Source organism: Cricetulus griseus, chromosome 4 (assembly GCF_003668045.3).
Source record: "Cricetulus griseus strain 17A/GY chromosome 4, alternate assembly CriGri-PICRH-1.0, whole genome shotgun sequence".
Taxonomy (NCBI): Eukaryota; Metazoa; Chordata; class Mammalia; order Rodentia; family Cricetidae; genus Cricetulus; species Cricetulus griseus.
In genome coordinates, this window is record NC_048597.1 from 217,238,135 (window position 1) to 217,260,197 (window position 22,063).

A 22,063-nucleotide genomic window follows, 5' to 3' on the forward strand; every position below is an offset into this window, starting at 1 on the left:
TGGAGCTCACAGACCAACTTCGGGAGTTAGATTTCTTTCCACCATGTGGGCTCTAGGGATTGAACACTCAAGTCACCAGACTTGCCTGGAAAGTGCTCTCACCCACTAAAGCCATCTCATTGGCACAGCTCTCGTTTTTAAATCCTTGCTTCAAATTATCTTTTCATAAAACCTTCCTCTTTAAATAATTTATGTATGTGTATATGGTGTACATGTGTGTATGTATGTGCCCTAAGTAGAATGAGAATACCCCCTACTCTGTTCAATTGTTTGAATTCTTGGTCCCTAGTTGGAACTACTTTAGAAGGATTAGGTGTGTTACTATGAGCAGGCTTTGAGGTTTCAAAAGACTCGTGTCATTCCCAGTGTCCTCTGCCTTCTATTTGCAGATCGGGAGGTGAGCCCTTAGCTGTTTTTGCCTCTATAGTCCACCATATTGATTCTAACCCTCGAAGTCCATAAGCCCAATTAAACATTTTTTTGTGGGGGAGCGGGGAACCTTCAAGACAGGGTTTCTCTGTCCTGGAACTCACTCTGTAGACCAGGCTGGCCTCGAACTCAGAGATCCACCTGCCTGTGCCTCCCGAGTGCTGGGATTAAAGGTGTGCGCCACCACATCTGACCTCCTCACTTCTTCGCAACACTAAAATCACCAGTCTAGCTTTGGAAATGGAGGTTTATTACAGTGAGTAAGAGGACGGACGGCCCTCAGTCTTCAAGAGCAGAGCTTCATAACGTACGCCAGCAGAAAGCACTGCGCCCTTCTTGCCACCACTCGGATTATGCTCACGTCATCGCACAGGGTTTTGGGGATCATGCTGCCCAAGGGGAAAAACAAAATGTCAGTGAACAAACGGGAGTAGCCACACTAACTGATAACGGTTCTTTAATCACATTCCTAAATTTATCTAGAACTTTTAAGTATTTACTTATTCATGGTGTGTGTGTATATGTGTTTTAGAGAATAACCTGTGGAAATCAGTTCTCTCCTTCCAAGAAAGTTGAAGGACTCAAGCTCAGGCTGTCAGACTTGGTGGCAATTGCCTTAACTGTTAAGCCATCTCAGTTATTTGTGTAACTGCACACATTGGCAAAGGTAGACTGTCATTCATAGTATGAGTGCTGATCCAGCCTTCTGGGATAGACCTCCCCCACAGCTGATAGGTATCTAAACTTAGCAATGAGAGGCGCTGGTGTGATGCCATATGCCTTAAGCCACATCAGTTTAAGAGACTGAAGCAGGAGAGGTTCTTCCTCCCCCTTTCTCTCCCCCTCCCCCCACCAGGCATGTTGAGAACACAGCAAAACTTCCTAAAGTTTTGGGATAAAGTTCATTGCAGAAATCATACTTTACCTGTGCAAGACCTGGGATTCACTCCCCCAGCACAAGAAAGACAAAATGCCTTCCCCAAATTGGTAAATTTACAGTCAAAAGCTGATCAAGCGCAAGCACATTAAATCCCAAACATTCACACGAGATACACCGCAATCAAATTTCTAAAAACTGAATAAAAGTTGGGTTGTGATGGCGCACGCCTTTGATCCCCGCACTCAGAAGGCAGAGGCAGGCAGATCTCAGAGTTCGAGGCCAGACTGGTCTCCAGAAAGTTCCAGGACAGCCAGAGCTACACAGAGAAGCCCTGTGGTGGAGGGGTCAGAGGCACACACAACCCTAAACAAACTTGAAATCAGGAGGATATTACACCTGGATATACACAAGTGACAGACTGCAAAGACAATAGAGCTCTCAGCACATCATAGAAGGCAGATGGACATAGTAAAGCCCCTTTCAAATCCTGAAAGAATAAAGTAATACCAATTAAAAGACAGAGTGAGTGAGGCAGAAGGATCAGGAGTTTAAGGCAACCTTTGGATACATAAAGCTTTAGGCTAGCCTCGGTTACATAACAAGTTTAAGGTCAGCCTGGGTTATAGGAGTTGTCTCAAAACACATGCACTCCCGCACACACCCATGCATACACACACTTTAAATAGCAAAGACCTTCTTGACCAAAACAACAGAACTAGAGGTATCACAATACTCAATACATCACAAAGCTACAGTGATCAAAGCAGAATGGCTTTGCCATAAAAATAGATGCATCAGAGCCCAGGAAAAGAACCTACACATTTATAGTTAATTGGTTTAAGGGAAAGGCATAGTCTCTCCAATAAATGGTGTTGCAAGGCCGGCTATCCACCACTTTCTTGTATCACCCACTACTCAGTAATTCAATAATTAACTTAGAACAGATACGAGACAAGATCAGACCTGAAGCTTGAAAATGACTAAAACTGAATCTATAGAAAAAATTCTATGACTCTCGGCTAGGCAAGAGTTCTGGCTAGGATTTCAAACACAGGTGACCAAACCAGGAATTGACAAATGGGATCGAATCAAACTAAACTAAAAAGCTTCTCCACAGCAAAGTGGAAGGAAAAAAAAAAACCAACAAAACAGAAGCAAACAAAACAGAAACCCCCCAAAAGAATGAAGAGAAACCCCACAAAGTAGAAAAATAATTTTTTTAAAGTAAGGTTTCACTATAATAGCTCAGGCTGGTTTCAAACTTGAGGTAAACCTTCTGCCTTAGTTTCCTGAATGCTGGAATTATAGGTGTGTGCCACCATATCCAGAGGGATGAAATACCTTTTTTTTTTTTTTTTCAAGGCAGGGTTTCTCTATGTAGCTTTGGAGCCTGTCCTGGAACTCACTCACTCTGTAGACCAGGCTGGCCTCAACTTCACAGAGATCCGCCTGCCACTGCCTTCTGAGTGCTGGGATTAAAGGTGTGTGCCAACACTGCCTGACTTTCTTTCTAAAGACAAGAGTCTCTCTATGTAGCCCACGCTGTCCTGGGACTGACAAGAGATTCAATCTGGACCCTCCTGTACACACACAGCACAATTCCTGGTTTTATGTGATGCTGGGATCATAAACCTAGTCAGTCATATCTTTTTACAGAAAGCTCAATTTCTCTTTTTTAAAAAATTCATTTTTATGCAGAAGGTTTTTTTTTTTTAATTAAGGGAAAGTGTAGGGGAAAATGCTGACCATGCCTGCTTGGGGCTGGACACGGGTAACGCTGACCACGTGCCTGATTGGGCATGGTCAGAGTGACTTAGCAAGGGTTTAAATATCAGAGAGGCATGCTTGCAGCCCTCTTTTTCCCCCTCCTGCCTGGCTGAGCAGACGAGCAGGTATCCTGTGTAAACCTGGTCACTGGCTCTGTTGTGTGAGTACTTTCTTAATAAACTATCTGTTATCTAGTTCTGACTCCACATTGCGTTCGGCTTTAGTAAATTTTAAATCACAGAGCAGAGCTTACCTTTGTTGCCCCAGATGGCTCTCATTTTGCAGGCGGTAACACTTCGTGAGGTAATAACTTCTTTCCTCCCACTTGTACACTTCCAAACAGCCGTCAGTAAATGTGACGATGACGTATATGGGATTCTTCAAAGGACATCCAGACGTGAGTGGACAGGAGTCAAGGTCAGATTACAATACAGGGTAAAGGTCCAATGAGATGGCTCATCAGATAAAGGCACTTGCTGAGCAAGCCTGACACTCAGCCATCCCTGAGCAAGGGTGTAACCAGAGAGTACTAACTCCAGAAAGTTGGCCTCTGGCCACTGTATACACACAAACACACATGCCCTGGAACACCCCAGCAGTGATAACGTTAAAAACATCAATTTGGCCAGGTGGTGGCACTGCATGCCTTTAATCCCAGCACTCTGGGAGGCAGAGGCAGGTGGATCTCTGAGTTTGAGGCCAGCCTGGTCTACAGAGCGAGTGCCAGAATAGCCAAGGGTACACAGAGAAACCCTGTCTCAAAAACAAAACAAAAAAACAAACAAAAAAAAAAAAAACCAACAAAAAACAGCAAAATCTAAATCTGTTAAACAAAAACAAAAACAAAAGGCCCACTGGAAAGGAAGCATCCCAAACATACCACCAGTAATTGCATGATCTCTTCCGGATAGTCCTGAAATCTCTGCAGCTGGAGCCCAGTCATGGTGTAGACTAACAGAGATGGCCCACTTGAACACACAATCACACTCTTGTCACTGACGCCCATCCACTCTGGGCTTTGCGTGTGACATGACAGCTTGAAGCTTGCTACAACACGTGCTGTTTCATACAAAACACACACAAAATGCGCAGGCAATTTTTAAATCATTTAAGTCAGAGCAAAATCCTTATTGTCAAGTTAAAAGCATACCCTTCCTTCCATGGAACTCTAGTCTGGTAGAGACCATGAAAACAGTCCAATGGACTGACATATCTGTCTTTATCATGGAAAGGAGGGCTGTAACACAGGGGTAGTGTGGACACTCAATAATGGCTCAATCATTGGGAAGACACCTGTTCTAGGAAAGGACATTAGAATCCAGTCCCTAACACAGGATATAAATGGAAGCATGTTTGCCCAAGAGAGCAGAGTACAGCGTCCACTTGAGTGTGACCACTGAACAGGCATGGGTTCACATTTAGCTAAGGAGCCCTTCTGTTCCCTTTACAAAAGCTTGCATCATCACATAGTGACACATGCCTTTAATCCCAGAGTCCAGTAGATCTCTGTGAGTTCGAGGCCAGCCTGATCTACAGAGCAAGTTCCAGGAAAGTCAGGGCTATAAAGAAACCCTGTCTCAAAACACAAAATACAAAAAAAAACAAAGTCATGCATTATGGCTTTATGAGTACTTGTGGGAGTGAGAGGAGAAAATAGGATTTTTTGTTTTGTTTTTCGAGACAGCGTTTCTCTGTGTAGCTTTGGAGCCTATCCTGGCACTCGCTCTGGAGACCAGGCTGGCCTTGAACTCAGAGATGCGCCTCTGCCTCCCTAGTGCTGGGATTAAAGTGTGCACCACCAACACCCGGCTGAAAATAGGGTTTCTTTTTAACATTGTTTTCACGTGATTATTGATTAGGTTTGTATACATGTTCATGCCACAAACACACATGGCAGTCAGGAGACAACTTGAGGGACTTAGTTCTCTCCTTTCACCATGTGGTACCCCAGGAATTAAACTAGGTTGTCAGCCCTGGCAGTCGAGTGTCCCTATCTCCAAAGCTAGTGTAGTGGTTCTCAATCTTCCTAATAATGTGACTCCCTTTAAAACAGTTCCTTATGTTGTGATTCAACCATGAAATTACTTTCATTGCTACTAAATAACTAATTTTGCTGTTATGAGGCATGGGACACAAAAGACCCAGAGACTGATGTTGGGTGGGGGGGTCAAACTTCAAGCTGAAGATCAGAAAAAGCAAAGCAGTCGGCCACTAGCTCTTATCTCTACCTCAGGCCAAAAGGGATGATCCTGGGTGGCCTTGAACTCAGAGATCCATCCTGAGGCCAGGCTTTAAAGGTGTGTGCCACCACTGCTTAGCTTTTTTTTTTTTTTTTAAGAAACAATCTTATTTTACAGATCAATCCCCCATTCCCACACCTCCCATCCTCCCACGCCCTCCACCGACCCCCCCAACCCACCACCCACCCACGCCAAGGATAGTGAGGCCCTCCATGGGGGACTATCAAAGTCTGTCACATCATCTGGGGGAGGGCCTAGGCCCTCTTTCGTGTATCTGGGCTCACTGCCTAGCTTTTACAGCTAGCTTATGTGGCTGGCTTTGCTTTCTGATACTTCAGGAAATCTTTAAATTATAAATAATATATCACCACAGAGGCATAGTATAAATATTTTTTTAGATAGAGGTTTGCTAAAGGGGTCACTACCCACAGATTGAGAATCACTGTTGTAAGCAATGGCTAGCCACATAATAAAGGGTTTTTTGGTTTTGTTTGATTGGTTTTTTGTTTGTTTTTGTTTTTGTTTTGTTTGTTTGTTTTTTGAGACAGGGTTTCTCTGTGGCTTTGGAGCCTGTCCTGGAAATCTCTCTGTAGACCAGGCTGGCCTCGAACTCACAGAGACCCGCCTGCCTCTGCCTCCCGAGCACTGGGACTAAAGGCGTGCACCACCACCAATGAGTGTGTTGTATTTTTTTGTTGTTGTTTTTTATTAAGACAGGTTTTCTCTATGCAACAGCCCTGGTGGTCTTGGAACTCACTTTGTAGACCAGGCTGACCTCAACTCACCTGGCCTTTACCTCCTGAGTGCTGAGATTAAAGGTGTGCACCACTATTTTTGGCCTTTTCTTTTTCTTTTCTTAAAAAACTCATTATTGTGTGTGCATCTGTGTGCATGTTTGCATGAATGTGCACATGTTAAGCCATCTCACCAGGCCAATCTTTGTTTTTGAGGCAGTCCTCTCTCTGAAGCTTTTCAGCCTCAGACTCCAGATTTGGGGCATGTGCTGTCACGCCTAGCTTGTGAGATGTCTAAGGTGGTGAGGTTTACCTTCAACATTTATTTTGTCCTCTGTCTTTTCCAGTTCTATATCAAATGTAACAAATCCCGCAGTTCTGTGGGCGCCTCTCTGGTACATCAGCGTTATCCGGTCTTCCCTCCTTGGGGTCCAGAAGCCTTTGACGCATAATGTAAATGAAATAACACAAAACACAGGGGTGGGGTATTCTGCTGGCCTCAGCAAGCTGTCCATGAAAAACACCTACAGAGAGTATCGCACAGTAGGGTCAGTGAAGAGTAACTCTGCCGCAGTCTGGCACATATGCAACTCCATGCAAGGGGCTTGAGGAAGAAATGCACAGCGCTGAGCCGTGACTGCTCCCACTCAATATCCCAGTAACCCACTGTCTTCCTGTCTCTCCTGCCATATTCTAGGACAGAGATAGAATGGAGTCCCTGACTCAGGTCAAAGGGCAACTCAGTCAGTCTCTCACAACATACTCCTCAGACAGAAGTAGATTTCCTGACTCAGGTCAAAGGGCTACTCAGTCAGTCTCCCACAATATACTCCTCATCAGACAGAAGTAGATTTTTCTGTCCAGGGCTGTTTGATTTTTTTTTTTTTTTTTTTAATGAGGAGGGGTTGAGACCATCTTACTGTAACACAGGCTGGCTCTGAAAGTACAGCAATGTACAAAGGTAAATAAATATGCATGGGCCCTGAGGAAGCACTCGGCCTCTGAGCAGGCCACCGCCTCACATGAATTGGGCACCACAGAGACAGGGGTTCGGAGGGAAGGGAGTATAAAGAGCACTGGGGATGTGTAGGTCCCCTCTTTTACCATGGTCCATTGGCCACCAGGCCACAAGGGCAAACAGGGCCTTGTCTGGCCTATGAGCATGACAGAAATAGCCTTCCAGGAGACTGTTTCAGTGTTACAGCTCAGCTTTATTTCAGAGTAATGGAAGCATTCAGGATGGGGACAGTGGCTGGGGCATCACCTAGTTTGCATTAAAGAGCAGCTCCTGTCATAAGACTCCCTATGTGGCAGCAGGGGAAGCTTCTGCAGGAGCCGTATCAAGGGTCACACCTGAGGTAAGTCAGGCATCTGTGCTTAGAGTCCATCTCCAAATAAAGTTAGGTAGAGAGCAGGGAGACTTCAGGGGGTGGGGTGGGGGAAATCTTCCATATTGTGCCAAGCTCTGAGAGCGCTGCCAGGCCATGGTATGTCTGACCAGCAGGGACTCCCGACAGGCATGGTGGCACATGTCTGAAATCCAGCACCAGAGGTGGATTCCTGGGGAAGGCAGGAGTGTAGTTCAGTGACAAGAGACTGCTGTGAGTTCAGGGCCAGCAAAGTAAAGGAGGTTTCCAGGGACCCTTACTTCACCTGCCTTTGGCTGAGCCGGTTTCAAGGACACTATTCACTAATAGACATTTGCCATTGTGACTAGACATTGCTGCTCCCCAGAGCTTTACTTCCTGACTGTGGGGATGATTTCTGCTTGTGGTAAGGCTAAGGGAAGAGGAGCAGCCTGCCTGGTCCTCCCTGAGGGCTGGACCTCCCTTGACTCTCCCACCCACCCTGAAGTTCAAGTCTCTTGAACAGACCTACCTTTGGCAAGACACGAGGCTCTTTCTTATTCAGAAAGACCCACTTCAAGTGAGGAGAGCAGTAGAGCTGGTTAATAGGGGCCTCCAATGCATGGACTGTAGAAATGAGCAGTAAGTCGGGAACCCGGTATGTGTGGAGGTCACCAGAAGTGCCACCAGCCTGAAATCAGGAGGGAAACCTGGAGTAGGAGGGAGGCTGCACTGCCAGGTCTGAGAGCCACCAGCCTGCCTCACAGAGCCCCTTGGATGAGCCCATGCAAAAAGACTTTCTAGGCTCAGTGGGTAAGAGCCTGTACTGAATCTGCCTTGGGTGGCTCACCCCTGCCTGCTCCAAGGGATCCGGATCCCTCTTCTAGACTTTGTGGGCTCCGATACTCACATGCACACACCCACACACAGACACATAATTAAAAATAGATCTTTAACAAAAATGAGACCTTCTGGGGCTAGAGAGGTGGTTCAGAGGTTTTTAAGAGCACTCGTTCTTCTAGAGAATAGATGGCAGTTGTCAACTGACATGGCAGTAGTCCTGTCACTTGCTCTGGAGACCAGGCTGGTCTTGAACTCACAGAGATCCTCCAGCCTCTGCCTCCCCAGTGCTGAGACTAAAGGTGTGCACCACCACGGCCCAGGATAGAGAGATTTTCTAAGCCCTAAAACAGTCTTCCCCAAGGACTCACTGGGATAAACATTTTCCTATTTTCCATAGTATCTAATATGAAAATATACACATTTCTCTCTCCACTGTCTTTGTCCAAAATTATTAACTCTATAATAACAAACATTTGAAAGAAGCAAAGATGTGATGTCACTTAGAAAAACTGTATTACATGTATATCTGTACATTTTTGTGTAGATATGCATACCTGTGCATACATGGAGTCCAGAGAAGGGTGTCAGATTCCTGCTGCATCAATCTCCACCTTATTCCCTCTTATTGAATCTGGAGCTAGGCTGGTTAGCATCCAGCAAGCCCCAGTCACCCTTTTATCTCCAGCCCCAGTCACACTAGGGTTGCTGGCATATTTAGCTACATCCCACTTTTTATGTGAGTGCCAGGTATTTGAACTCGGGTCTTCATGCTTGCACAGCAAACACTCCTACCCACTGAGCCATCTCTCCCCCATTGTTGTTTTTAAAAAATGACTTAGGAGCAGAGTGGGGGTGGCACATACCTTTAATCCCAGCACTCAAGAGACAGAGGCAGGCAGATCACAGTTTGAGGCCAGCCTGGTCTATATAGCAAGTTCTACGACATCCAGGCTACACAAAGAGACACTGTCTCAAACAAAAAGGATGGCTTAAATGCACATGAAGTTAGGTTAGAGGCATGGACATTCTATAGCTATCATTTATTAGTGTACTGTGATGGACTCTCAGGGTTTGCAGAGAGGACTCCAAGAGGGCAATTTGGGGATCACTTACCAAGACCACTGGACCATGCCTTGTAATGACAGCTTTCAGTGATCGACAGGGAGATAACATTCTGTTAGTCGCCAGAGCATCCCTGTCACGACAGTTCCACACTTTGACGGTTGCATCCTTATCTACGGTGATCACAAGGTGCATCTCCGGGAGGGAAGCCAGTTTCAGGATATCGATAGGCTGTTCTGGGCTTAACCAGGTCATAGCACCCTAATGAACAAGAGCAGCATTGTGTCTACTGAACTATTTATTTCCACTGCTTTCATCCATCAATTTTATTTGGAAGCCTTTTCCAGACTGGAACCACTTCTTACAAGAAAAGGATATGAAAAGTCTAAGCATTTCTAGCTGGGCATAGTGGCACATGCCTATAACCCCAGCCCAGGGAGGCAGAGGCAGGAGGATCACTACAAGTTTGAGGCCAGCCTGGTCTACAATATCAAGTTGCAGACCAGTTGGGCTACACTACAAGACTATCTCAAAAAAGGAAAGGAGACACACAAAAAAGAAAAATATGCCGAGAGGTGGTGGTGCACGCCTTTAATCCCAGCACTCAGAAGGCAGAGGCAGCGGATCTCTGAGTCTGAGGCCTGCCTGATCTACAGCGTGAGCTCCAGGACAGGCTCCAAAGCTACACAGAGAAGCCAAAAATAAATAAAATAAATGAATAAGAAAAATATAAACATCTAGATTATTTGGGGGCAGGAGTGGACATGAAAACAGGACATGTGCACTATGCTCAGAGGCAAGCCTTCACTACACAGACTGTACAGCAGAACATGGCTGGTGAGTTCGCTCATCAGGTACTTGCTACCAAACCGGATGACATGCATGAGTCCAATCCCCAGGAACCACATGGTGGAAGGAGAGAACCAACTCTCACAAACATGTATGAAGAACAATCAGTCACCCCATTCTCAAATCAAAATTTACTAACAGTGCAACATGCAGCATGTTCCTATCACTGTGTCTTGTGAGGCTAGTATTTATTATTTATTTATTTATTTATTTATTTATTTTTGAGACAGGGTCTCTCTACAGTCTTGGCTGTCCTGGAACTCACTATTTATAAACCAGGCTGGCCTCAAACTCAGATATCCACCTGCCTTTGCCACCTGAGCACTAAGGACCACCACTTCTAGAAGTATTAAGTTTGGGTTTTGGGGGGTTGGTTTTTTGAGACAGTTTCTGAATAGCCCTAGCTGTCCTAGAACTCACTCTATAGACCAGGCTGGCCTGGAACTCAGATTCACCTGCCTCTGCCTCCTAAGTGCTGGGGCTCAAGGCCCGGCTTAGTATCAAGTTTTATAACACACAAAACCTATTCACAATGACTTAATCTTTGCAAAACGTGTTATTGTATCATCAATTTTTTAAAGGTTTTATTTATTTATTATGTATACAACATTCTGCTTCCATGTGTATCTGCACACCAGAAGAAGGCACCAGATCTTATAACGGATGGTTGTGAGCCACCATGTAGTTGCTGGGAATTGAACTCAGGACCTCTGGAAGAGCAGTCAGTGCTCTTAACCTCTGAGCCATCTCTCCAGCCCTGTATCATCAATTCTTATACATTACAAAAAAAAAAAAATGGGTTCTCTTCCAGGCTTTTCTTTATCTTAGAAATAACACACCCCTACCAGTTAAAAACAAAAGCCAAAAACATAAATGGTAATGTGAATTTAGTAAAAAAAAAAAAAGGCAATGACCAATATAACCATTTCTAAGCCCTAATTCCATTGCATGAGATCTATTAGTAACACCTTCTTCCCCTTAAACGTCATCTCCCCTTTGAGTTAACATCTGTCACTAAAAGGTGACTACCACTTTGATTCCTTTGAAAGGCAGCCTGTTAAAGTGTTAAGTGTTCAGCGCCATGTAGCACATGACTCTAAGTCTCATGAGCTTGAAGTCAAGTTCTACTCTTAGCTCTTTCTGCCAGGTGTGCAGATCCACTACTGTGTCCCAGCACTTAGAGGCAGAACTAAGAGGTTCCCGTGAGTCTGAGGCCAGCCTGGGCTGCCTCGTAAGTACTAGGACCATCTGATACTCTGCCTTAAACACCTCCCAAAACAAAATGACCAAAAAGCCTCCAACCTCAAGATCATCCAGTTCATTCTGGTGCATTTTCACTTTGCTGCAAGTGACAATGTTTCTAAACATTTGTGATCTAACAAACAAAACCAGTGACCTGTGACCTGTCTAACAAACAAACAAAAACAGAACACATTTGCTTTAGTCACAGCACTCAGGAGGCAGGCAGATCTGTGGAGTTGGAGACCAGCCTGGTTTACATAGTTCCAAGCCAGCCAGAATTGCAGGGTGAGACCTCTCAAACAATGTTCATTCCATAATTTTATAACACAGACTCTTATCTTTTAAAATAAGAAAAACATTTGAGAGAACAGAATAAGCAGTATACTCATAAAGGCATCCAGCGTCCATTCAACCACTTCTCCATGGAGGATGGGGAACACAGGCACATAGCTGTGTACTTCAAAACATGACTACACAGCACTGAGATTCAACCAGAAAAGAAAGAAAGAAAGAAAGAAAGAAAGAAAGAAAGAAAGAAAGAAAGAAAGAAAGAAAGAAAGAAAGAAAGAAAGAGAAAGAAAGAAAGAAAGAAAGAAAGAAACCTTGAAAACTCAGAACAGGGAAGGACATACCAAGAGAAACAAGAATATCATCACCTACTGCTGGCATCTCCATCTAGAAGAGAGCCAGTTGTCTCTCTACAGAGATAAAGAGTTTATTTCACCTGCCAGAGCCCCCATAGAATGCTGTAACCAGGAGCCACCTCGAGAAGAAAGCTAAGTACCTACATTAGGACTGCTCTGGGAGTGACAAAGCCTACATGCCCCATGCCTGGGAACCTCAGACCACTCTGGAAGCGAGGAAGCCTGCACACCCCACACCTGGGACCACATACACTGCTCTGGGAGCGAAGAAGCCTGCACACCCCACACCTGGGACCACATACACTGCTCTGGGAGCGAAGAAGCCTGCACACACCACACCTGGGACCGCATACACTGCTCTGGGAGCAAAGAAGTCTGCACACCCCCCATACCTGGGACCACATACACTGCTCTGGGAGCGAAGAAGCCTGCACACCCCCCATACCTGGGACAGTATACACTGCTCTGGGAGTGAAGAAGCCTGCACACCCCACACCTGGGACACCATACACTGCTCTGGGATCGAAGAAGCCTGCACACACCTCACACCTGGGACCACATACACTGCTCTGGGAGCGAAGAAGCCTGCACACACCACACCTGGGACCACATACACTGCTCTGGGAGCAAAGAAGCCTGCACACACCACACCTGGGACCACATACACTGCTCTGGGAGCGAAGAAGTCTGCACACCCCCCATACCTGGGGCCGTATACACTGCTCTGGAAGTGAAGAAGCCTGCACACCCCCCACACCTGGGACACCATACACTGCTCTGGAAGTGAAGAAGCCTGCAAATCCCATGCCTGGGACCCCTTAGACATTCTACTATACTGTCTCAGCACGTGGCTGTCTCACAAGTTAGAGTACACAAGAGAAACTCTTGCACAAACCAACAGGGAGTGCACAGTGGAGATCTGGCATCATGGTGTGGAGACAAACCATGGGTACTGCCCCTAAGAACCTCAGGCATGGTCAGCCCTGTGTACTTTCCCATAGGGACTAGGGTGAAAAGTAGTGTCCTGTATAGTCCTCACCACTCCTCTCCCAGATGGGCTCCAATCTTTAACAAACCAGATGGGGAAAGAGAACTGAGGTGTCCCCTATTCTCCACCTATACACGGGTGTATGGGTACTGTGTCAAGCAATGCTGTCACCGCTCCCACTGTCCTTCCTCCCTTAAGACATACAGCTTAAGAAGGTCCCAGGAGAAACTATGCCCAGTGACAGCCACATTCTCTTCTGTTTAGCTCCTGGGATAAGGTACACCAATCCCTGGCAGACACTACCATGGGGAAAACAGCCTGTGTCAATTACCCCATCCCCAGGAGGGCATAGCACCTGCTCCCAGGCAGGCACACACAGATTTAGCAGATCTAAGAATCACACAAACTTTGTTTCCACAACATCTATGTGGGTTCCCTACATTGATCAAGCCACAGCTTGATAAATCTGTGTGCTAGTACCATGGGAATCTCCCTATAAGGTCAGAAATCGACACATTTCTTTAGTAAAACCTACTAAAATTGAGTCAAGAGGATATAAAAACACTGATGAGATCAAGAGCAGGTAACAAAGCAAAGTTTAGCTCGTAGCAAACAGTCTCCCAAGATGCATCTCACCATAAAAGATAGACACTACCCTAGGGTAAAAGGATGGAAAAGGGAATTCAAGCAAATGGATCTAAGAAACAGGTGTTGTTTAACTATCTGACAAAATAGACTTCAAGCTGAAACTAGCCAGAAAGATAAAGATCACTTCATTCTGATTAAGCAAATAATCCACCAAGAGACCATTACAGTTCTAAGCATATGCACCAAACGATGGGGTATTCAATTTTGTAATACTCCTGGAAATACAAATACTCCTGGAAAGCCACAGATCAATCCCAGCACAATAGCAGTGGGTGACTTTAATACCCCACTCTCACCAAATGGCAGGTCCTTCTGACAGAAAAATAATCAGAAATACTGAATTAAATGACACCACAGGTTAAAAAAAATAGGAGACAGAACATTCTACAGAACATTCTATCCAAATACTGCAGCACACACAGTGTATATTCTAAGATAATATACTGGAATAAAGCTGTAACCAACAGCCATAGGATCTCTAGAGCATATGCAAACTCATGAAGACCAAACAAACTGATGAATGGGGTCATGAAAGAAATCAAGAGGGTAAAAAAGATTCCTAATATTGAATGAAGACAAACCCACAGCATATAAAAACCATGAGGTACAGCGAAAGCAGTCCTAAGAGAAGAGTTTACAGATCCAAGCTCCTGCATTAATACATCAGAGAGTGTCGGAGAAAAGAGAAATCAATGAGCCACAGTCAGGGGCAGGTGGATCTGTGAGTTCCAGGCTAACCAGGGTCTCAAAATAAACTTTTTCAGAAAAACCTCAAATAATGATGTGCCTTGGGAATAAAACACACAAACCTCAAAGTTAGACATAAATCACTAAGATCCAGGCAAAGGGGCCAAAGGTGGCTCAGCAGGTAAAGGCACTTGCCAGGAAGACTGATAATCTAAGTTCAACTGACACCCCTCAGGACAGAAGGAGGAAACTTAACTCCCCACAGGCTCGCCTCTGACCTTCACACACACATGCTGCCAATAGGAAAGGGAGAGGCTAATAGTAGCCTTATTTGCAAACACTGATTCTGTCCTTAAGAGATCCTGAAGACCCACCAGAAACCTCTTAGGGCTGATGGAGCACCCAGCAAATTGACAGGCTGCAAAATTAATATAAAACAAAAATAAACCAGTGGCCTTCCTATTACCAATAAGCAAAGTAAAGGAGCAACAGGGAAGCAACCATATTCACAACAATCTCAAAACAACAACAAAGCCCTGCAGTAAGGAAGGGGCTGGAGCGTTAAGAGCAATTACTGCTCTTACAGAGGATGCTAACTGGGCTCTGGGGGCCTAAACATCTCACACTCTCCTGTAACAATCCAACTCTCCTGGCCTCTGCCAGCCCGCCAGCCATGAACTCACACAGGCACTCAAACATATAAAATTAAAAAAAATATATAAAAAAAATGCCGGAGAATAAGCCGGGCAGTGGTGAACACCTTTAATCCCAGCACTTGGGAGGCAGAGGCAGAAAGATCACTTGTGAGTTTGAGGTCAGCCTGGTCTACAGAGAGAGTTCCAGGACAGCCAGGGAGGTTGCACAGAGAAACCATGTCTCAAGAAACAAAAACAAAAAACAAAACACCTGTGGGTAAAGCTAACCTAATCTGTGAAAGATCTCTAAAATGAAAACTTTCAGACACCAGAGGCACTGGAGGCGACTCAGCAGGGAGCTTGGGTTCTGTGCCCAGCATCCATAGCTTACAACCATCTGTAACTCCAGTTCTATCTAAGGGATCTGACTCCCTCCTGTGGCCTCCATATGTACACATCCATATATTCAGGGAAAACACTCACACACATAACATGAGTAAATTAAAAAAGAGGGAGGAAGCAGGGTGGTGGTGTACACCTTAAAGCCCAGCATGCAGAGGCAGAGGCAAGTCAGTCTACACAGGGAGCTCCAGGACAGCATGGGCTGTACAGGGAGACCCTGTCTCAACAACACAAAGATGAATTCGGGAACAGCTCGGTTCTGCTACTCCTCCTCCAGACTCACCTCTCCAATATCCCAGGCAGTAAGCTTTGTCCTGGAAGTCACCACACAGACCACCGATTTTCCTTCTCTGTCCATTGTTAAGCCACCCTTTGAGAGATAGCTCACATATCCCTGAACTCCTGCAAGGAAACCCCAACAATGTTTGGACACTGGATAGTTCAGGGGTGACAAACGAACCAGAAAAGCTATGTTTTCGATTCCCTCTCCCTTTGTAGGAAGGCTTGGGTAACAGCTGTGGAAAGGGAGAGTCAGCCAAACAAGCTGCAGGTTGGCCACTGGCTCAGATATTTTTACTCTTTATCTGTTTCTATAGATACAAAAAGGGATATAACTCCGTGGTTAGAGTGCTAGGTTCTATTCCTAGAATCCCATAAACCCTAATCCCGGAACTCATTTGGAGGCAGAAAGATCAGAAGTTCAAGGTCATAGCTGTTTGCTACGTGGAGAGTTTGGGGTCAGACTATGGTACATGACACTCTCTCTAGATCTCTCTCTCTCTATATATATATATGTGTGTGTGTGTGTGTGTGTGTGTGTGTGTGTGTGTGTATAAAGCCTGGTGTGGTAGTGTACCTCCAGTCCCATCAAAGGAAGGCAAGTGGCAGATCTCAAGTTTGAAGCCAGCCTAGTCTACATACTGAGTTCCAGGCCAGTCACAGCTACATACCGAGGCCTTGTCTCAAAACAAAAAAGACTGTTATTAGGAGAATGGATTCCACAAAGCTGTCTTCTGACATACACTTGACGTGGGATGTACATGCATCACACACACACACACATACTAAAAATGTAAAAAATTTGAAGTATCTCTCCATCAGAAAACTGTTGCAAGGAGGATTTTAGGGAAAGGGAAAGGTAAATAGTAAAGCCTGTGCTATTTAATAATTTCCCCATTCAGTCCTCTCTGTATTCTGGAGAGGGTAAGAAGTCTCTGGGGAAATGGAGTGACAGGGCTGGGCTGGCTTTATGCTGTTAAGAATCACTCTGGGTCTCCCATTCAGATCATAGCAGACAAGACAAGAATCAGGGTTGGTACTGCCTTAAATGCCATCCTAGAGCCCTCATCCAGTGGCTGATGGAAGCAGAGGCAGACACCACAGCTAAACACTGAGCTGAACTCTGGAACCCAGTTGCAAAGAGGTCAGGACCAGGCTGGAGAAACCCACAGAAACAGCCGACCTGAACAAGAGGGAGCACATGGACCCCAGACTGATGTCTGGGAGGCCAGCACACGATTGATCCAGACCCCTCAACGCGAATGTCAATGAGGAGGCCTATGGGGCCTATGGGGCCTCTGGTAGTGGATCAGCATTTATCCCTGGCGTAAGAAGGGACTTTGGGAGCCCATCCCACATGGAGGGATGCTCTCTCAGCCTGGACACATGGGGGAGGGCCTAGGCCTGGCCCAGGATGATATGACAGACTTTGGGGGACCCCCAGGGAGGGCCTCACCCTCCCTGGGGAACAGAGGGGGGGATGAGGAGGAGGGGAGGGAGAGGGAGAAGGGATTGACATGTGAAGCAGGCTTGTTTCTAATTTGAACTAATAAATAATCTCTTGGGAGAAAAAAAAAAAAGCCAATTAGGGTCTGAAGAGATGACTCAGTGGTTAACAGCACGGCTGCTATTCCAGAGGACCCAGGTTTAAATCACAGCACCCACGTCAGGTGGCTCCACTACCTGTAACTCAGTCTCCAGGAGGATCCAACACCCTGGTCTACAAGATCATCTGCATTCATGTATATGTGCATACCCACACATAGATACACATAATTAAAAATACAATGAAGCAAATTAATTTTTGTTGCATGAAATCAGACTTTAGTCTGTAGCCAGAATTGCAGAATTGTTAAAGATTCTTACCACAAATGTGTTTCCAGTATAGAGTCATGTGCAAAGCTAGCTAGTTAGTGCCTGCCTATCTCACACCCTTTTTGTCCTCTCATTAGAAAATAAATTCCATGAGCAAAAAAAAAAAAAAAAAAAAAATCAGGGTTGTTTCCATGACTAGACAGCAACCCAACCCAATAAATTGTAATTGTAATTCTCTCTCTCTCTTCTCTCTCTTCCTGAGACAGGATTTCTCTGTGTAGCCCTAGATGTCCTGGAACTTAGCTCTTGTAGACCAAGCTGGCTTCAAATTCAGAGATCTGCCTGCCTCTGCCTCTCAAGTGCTGGGATTAAAGGCATGCGCCACCACTGCCAGGTTCCCCTCTCTTATTAAATGAGAATATAAGACTACATAGAATGGGGAAAATATCGAGTAGGTGTCTCTTCTAGGATATCCATGCCCATACCAAAGTCCCCGGGCATTTCTTTGTAGATGAAGTCTTCTGGCTTTGCCCGGGATATAGTGTGTTCTTGCCTAGTTTGGCGAAGGAAGTACTGCTTCCATGTCTGTTTATGCCAGCACTTTCGAGGCATGTCTGGAAAGAACCACCTCTTCTGACACAGCTTCCTGCAAGGCACAGTCACAATCCCAGTCAGCTCACCTCCTCCGAGACACTGTTACAGTGCACGAACCTCTTATCACGTTCATTTTACTGAGTGCATCTCACACATAAGAGGTCCAAGTGCAGACTCAGAAGCTCCCCCTCCCCACAAGTCTCTTCCCTTCCAGCCCATCCTACCCCTTTCCTTACCTCCAGAGGTAGTCAGTGTTTGCAACCTCATTCCAGCTCTACAAGACAAAAAGGAGTCCTTAAGCCAGCAATCCTCCCTGCTTGGTCTGTGCCGGGCCTACACAGGTTCATAAAACTTAATCCCAGCTCTCCAGGCCCAGCTAGCCTGGGAAGAGCTACCAAGCAAACACAAGTCACCTGTGAGAGCTTGGAGGAAGGCGGGCCAGTCTCCAAACCTTTGACATGGGAATCTCAAGGGCCTCACATACCAGCAGCCCAAATCCACACATCAGCTTGTTCCTCTCCTTTAACAGAATTTTGGCGTTGTGGTCATTGTTTTGCAATAGGGTCTCTAGAAGCTTAGGCTAGCTTTAAATTCCCCCTTTAATTGACTATGACCCAGACTCCTGATCCTCTTGCTTCCACCTGCCATGCCAGAAGGGGTGCACCAGTCCTTCTGGCTCACTTAGCAGGATTTTAGGTTCTCAGAGTGAATGATGCTAACCCATAAGCCTTCAACACATCCCTTTGCTGTTCTGGAGTTTGACACTGCCACTCATCAAGAGAAGGAAATAAGTCCCCAAGATGCTAGTGTGTCAGAGCTGCACAGACAGGTCTGAAGAAGGCTGTATGAGTGTATGCTGGGATCGCCAACTCCATCACTGGGGGGTGATAGGCCAATGGGGCCTTTTGCAGGAATATACAAAGAGCTGGAGTTCAGGCACAGAGCTGGTCGATTAGACACCAGTAAGAAGGGCAGTCTTTACCTTGTTCACTTGGGCAGCTTGGAGCAAGCTGAAGGCATCCAGAAAGGAGAAGATTTTCACCATTGGCACACTAGGCAAAAGGAACTCCATCTTACATGGCCTAAGCCCACACTCGCTCTTCTCCACAGCTTGCTCTGATTTTAAAGGCTTGGCCAAAGATGGCAGCATTTAGTGGGATTGCCACCTGCAGGTCATCAGTCTTTGATTGAAGTCAGCTGCAGCCTGTAGAGTATCAGCCTGACCCCACTCATAGCTTCCTGGAGCCAGATGCACGCAACTGAGAGTGTTCACACTTAAATTCACTGTGCAGTGTTGTTCATTGCACAGATGAGCTGCCCAACACTAACTTCCTGGATCTGTGCACCAAAGCTACATGACCTGGGAAAACCCTGATTGCTGAAGGACTTGTCAGAACTTTCTAGAAAATATCAAGTAGCACACTCATTTTTAACAGGTTCAATTGATTATGTGAAGCCCATTAGGTTGCTCCAAATACTGGCTTAAGGACCCTGCTTTCCATGTTGATGTCTACCTTGAGAACGAATTAGAGTGGTAGGGTCCCCCTCTCAGTGCCAACACAGCCTCTGAGAGTTTTCATTTGTGTAGCTTTCTAATAAAGGGGCACCTGATGCCTGCGGCTGGCCTCTGTGCACATACATGCTAGCACACACACACACACACACACACACACACACACACACACACACACACACACACACACACACACACATGCACACATGCACTCATGCATATAGGCACTTACACATGAATTCCAGGCAGCTTAGGCTAAAAAATGAGACTTTGTCTCAAAAAAAAAAAAAAAAAAAAAAAAAAGAAGAAGAAGAAGAAAACCAAAAAGCCTCATGCTGATTTTATTCAAGCTTGCATTACTAATCAGAAATCAGAAGGTATTTTTGTTGCAAAATTATATTCTCCTGTGCATCCACAGGGTAGAACTTGTGTCCTGGACCCTCAGTAGCTGGGATCCTTTTTCCTTTAAGACAAAAACTCAAGGAATCTAACACTAAACTAGAGTTCACACACACACAGAGACACATGTATATACACACACATGTAGACACACACAAGCATACATATACACTTATGGTCATATGCATATATACATGTAGACACAAGCATACATACATACACACAATGGTCACATGCATGTATACATGTAGACACACATGAACACACACATACAATGGCCATATGCATAGACACACATAGGCATACTTTTTAGACTATGTTGTCTACTGATTCGGATTGAATTGAGGGCTGCAGACACCACCACTGACTTTGCTACCAGAGAGTCAGAAGTTAGAACGTGAAGCACCCTGAGAAGCTAAAGCTGTCTGAAGACAGGGCTACAGGCCGGGCCACAGTACAGGCCCTAAGAGGACTCAAATGCCTCCTTGTGCTATAGTTTTGTCAATTTCCTTCTCTCTCTCTCTCTCTCTCTCTCTCTCTCTCTCTCTCTCTCTCTCTCCTTCCTTCCCTTCTTTTCTCTCTCCTTTATTTTATTTTATTTTATTTTGAGAAAGGGTCTCACTATCTAGCCCTGGCTGACTAGTCTGGAACTTGATATATAGACCAGGCTGGCCTCAGACTCAAGAGATCTGTCTACCTCTGCCTCCCAAGTGCTGGGATGAAAGGCATGCGCCATCATGCCTGGCTTTGAATTTTCTGTTTGCCTGCTTGCTGAGACAGAGGATGGTCCTAGCCTCCTCCTCTGAGTACCTGGCTTAGATGTTCAAACAAGCTGTTATCACTCCTTATAACAGCATAAGGCACTGCTACTCAAAACCCTTTAAAAAGGGACATTTTCCAAACACGTGGGAGATTTGATTTTTTTTTTTTTGCAATGTATACTCGTTTAAGGGTTGGGCTTTTTTGTTTTGTGTGTGTGTGTGTGTGTGTGTGTGTGTGTGTGTGTGTGTGTGATTGATGATCGATCGATCGATTGATTGATTGATTGATTGATTGATTGATTGATTGATTGATTGAGACAGGGTATCATCCTATGAACCATGCTGGCCTAGAATTCAAACACAAAATCCCCCTGCCTGCAGAAGCTAGAAGAGGGCATTGGATCTCGTGGTACCAGGGTTATAACCACCCTGTGGGTGCTGGGAAGAGGGCATTGGATCTCGTGGAACCAGGGTTATAACCACCGTGTGGGTGCTGGGAATTGAGCCCAGGACCTCTAAAAGAGTAGTCGGTGCTCTTAACCACTGAGCAATCTCTCTAGTCCCTGAAGAGATACTTTTACTGGTTATATAGAGACCAGTAGTTCCACTAATAGGCCATCTGGCAGTGACCATCTGGTGACAGTAGGGAGGTGGGCTGCAAAGGTTTTCTGAGGCCCTGATATTCACCACACAGCAAGTGAAAGATGGTTATTGTGCTTGCTTCCTGAGGCACATTAACAAATGAGTATAGATGAAACGGAGTATGTGGGAAAAATACATTCTCTCCCAGTATTGCTTGTCTAAAACTGGCAGGGCCCTGTTCTCTCCAGAGGCACCAGGAAAGAACCCACTCCTTGTCTCTCTCTGCCAGGTGGCTGCCCTGGTATCCCTGGACTTGAAGGCTTATGCCACTCTCTGTTCCTGGCATCAATCACACTATTATCTAGGGTACATTCTTCTCTGTTTTGTTTTGGTTTTGAGTGAGGGTCTCACTCTGTAGGCCTACTTGACCTAGACTCACTATGTAGACCAGGCTGGCCTTGAACTCACAGAGATCCACCTGCCTCTGCCTCTGAGTGCTGGGATTAACAGGTGGGTCATCATGCTGGGATATCTTTCTTGTAAGGATACTCACAATTGTATTCAGAGCTCATGTGGGTAAATTAAGATAAGTTCCTCATCTGAGATCAATAACCCAGTCACACATTAAATTTTTTTTATTATGTTTACGTGTGTATGTGAACTTGATTGTAGGTGCCCACAAGGCCAGAGCTGTTGCATATCACTGGTGCTAGAGTTGCACGAG

At 45.5% G+C, this 22,063-nt stretch overlaps 1 protein-coding gene across 1 annotated transcript; it reads right to left on the reverse strand.

Moving 5' to 3' along the window:
• Positions 1-715: 715 nt before the first annotated feature.
• Fbxw12 (F-box and WD repeat domain containing 12) lies at positions 716-19,390 on the reverse strand. Its single transcript, XM_027414632.2, has 10 exons — positions 19,067-19,390; positions 18,321-18,358; positions 17,976-18,136; positions 15,680-15,798; positions 9,353-9,562; positions 7,929-8,087; positions 6,364-6,574; positions 3,957-4,135; positions 3,330-3,454; positions 716-818 (listed from the first exon to the last, which is right to left on the reverse strand). Exons 1-10 carry the CDS (start codon positions 19,232-19,234, stop codon positions 716-718), a joined length of 1,473 nt encoding a protein of 490 aa, XP_027270433.1. The 5' UTR covers positions 19,235-19,390.
• Positions 19,391-22,063: the final 2,673 nt, after the last annotated feature.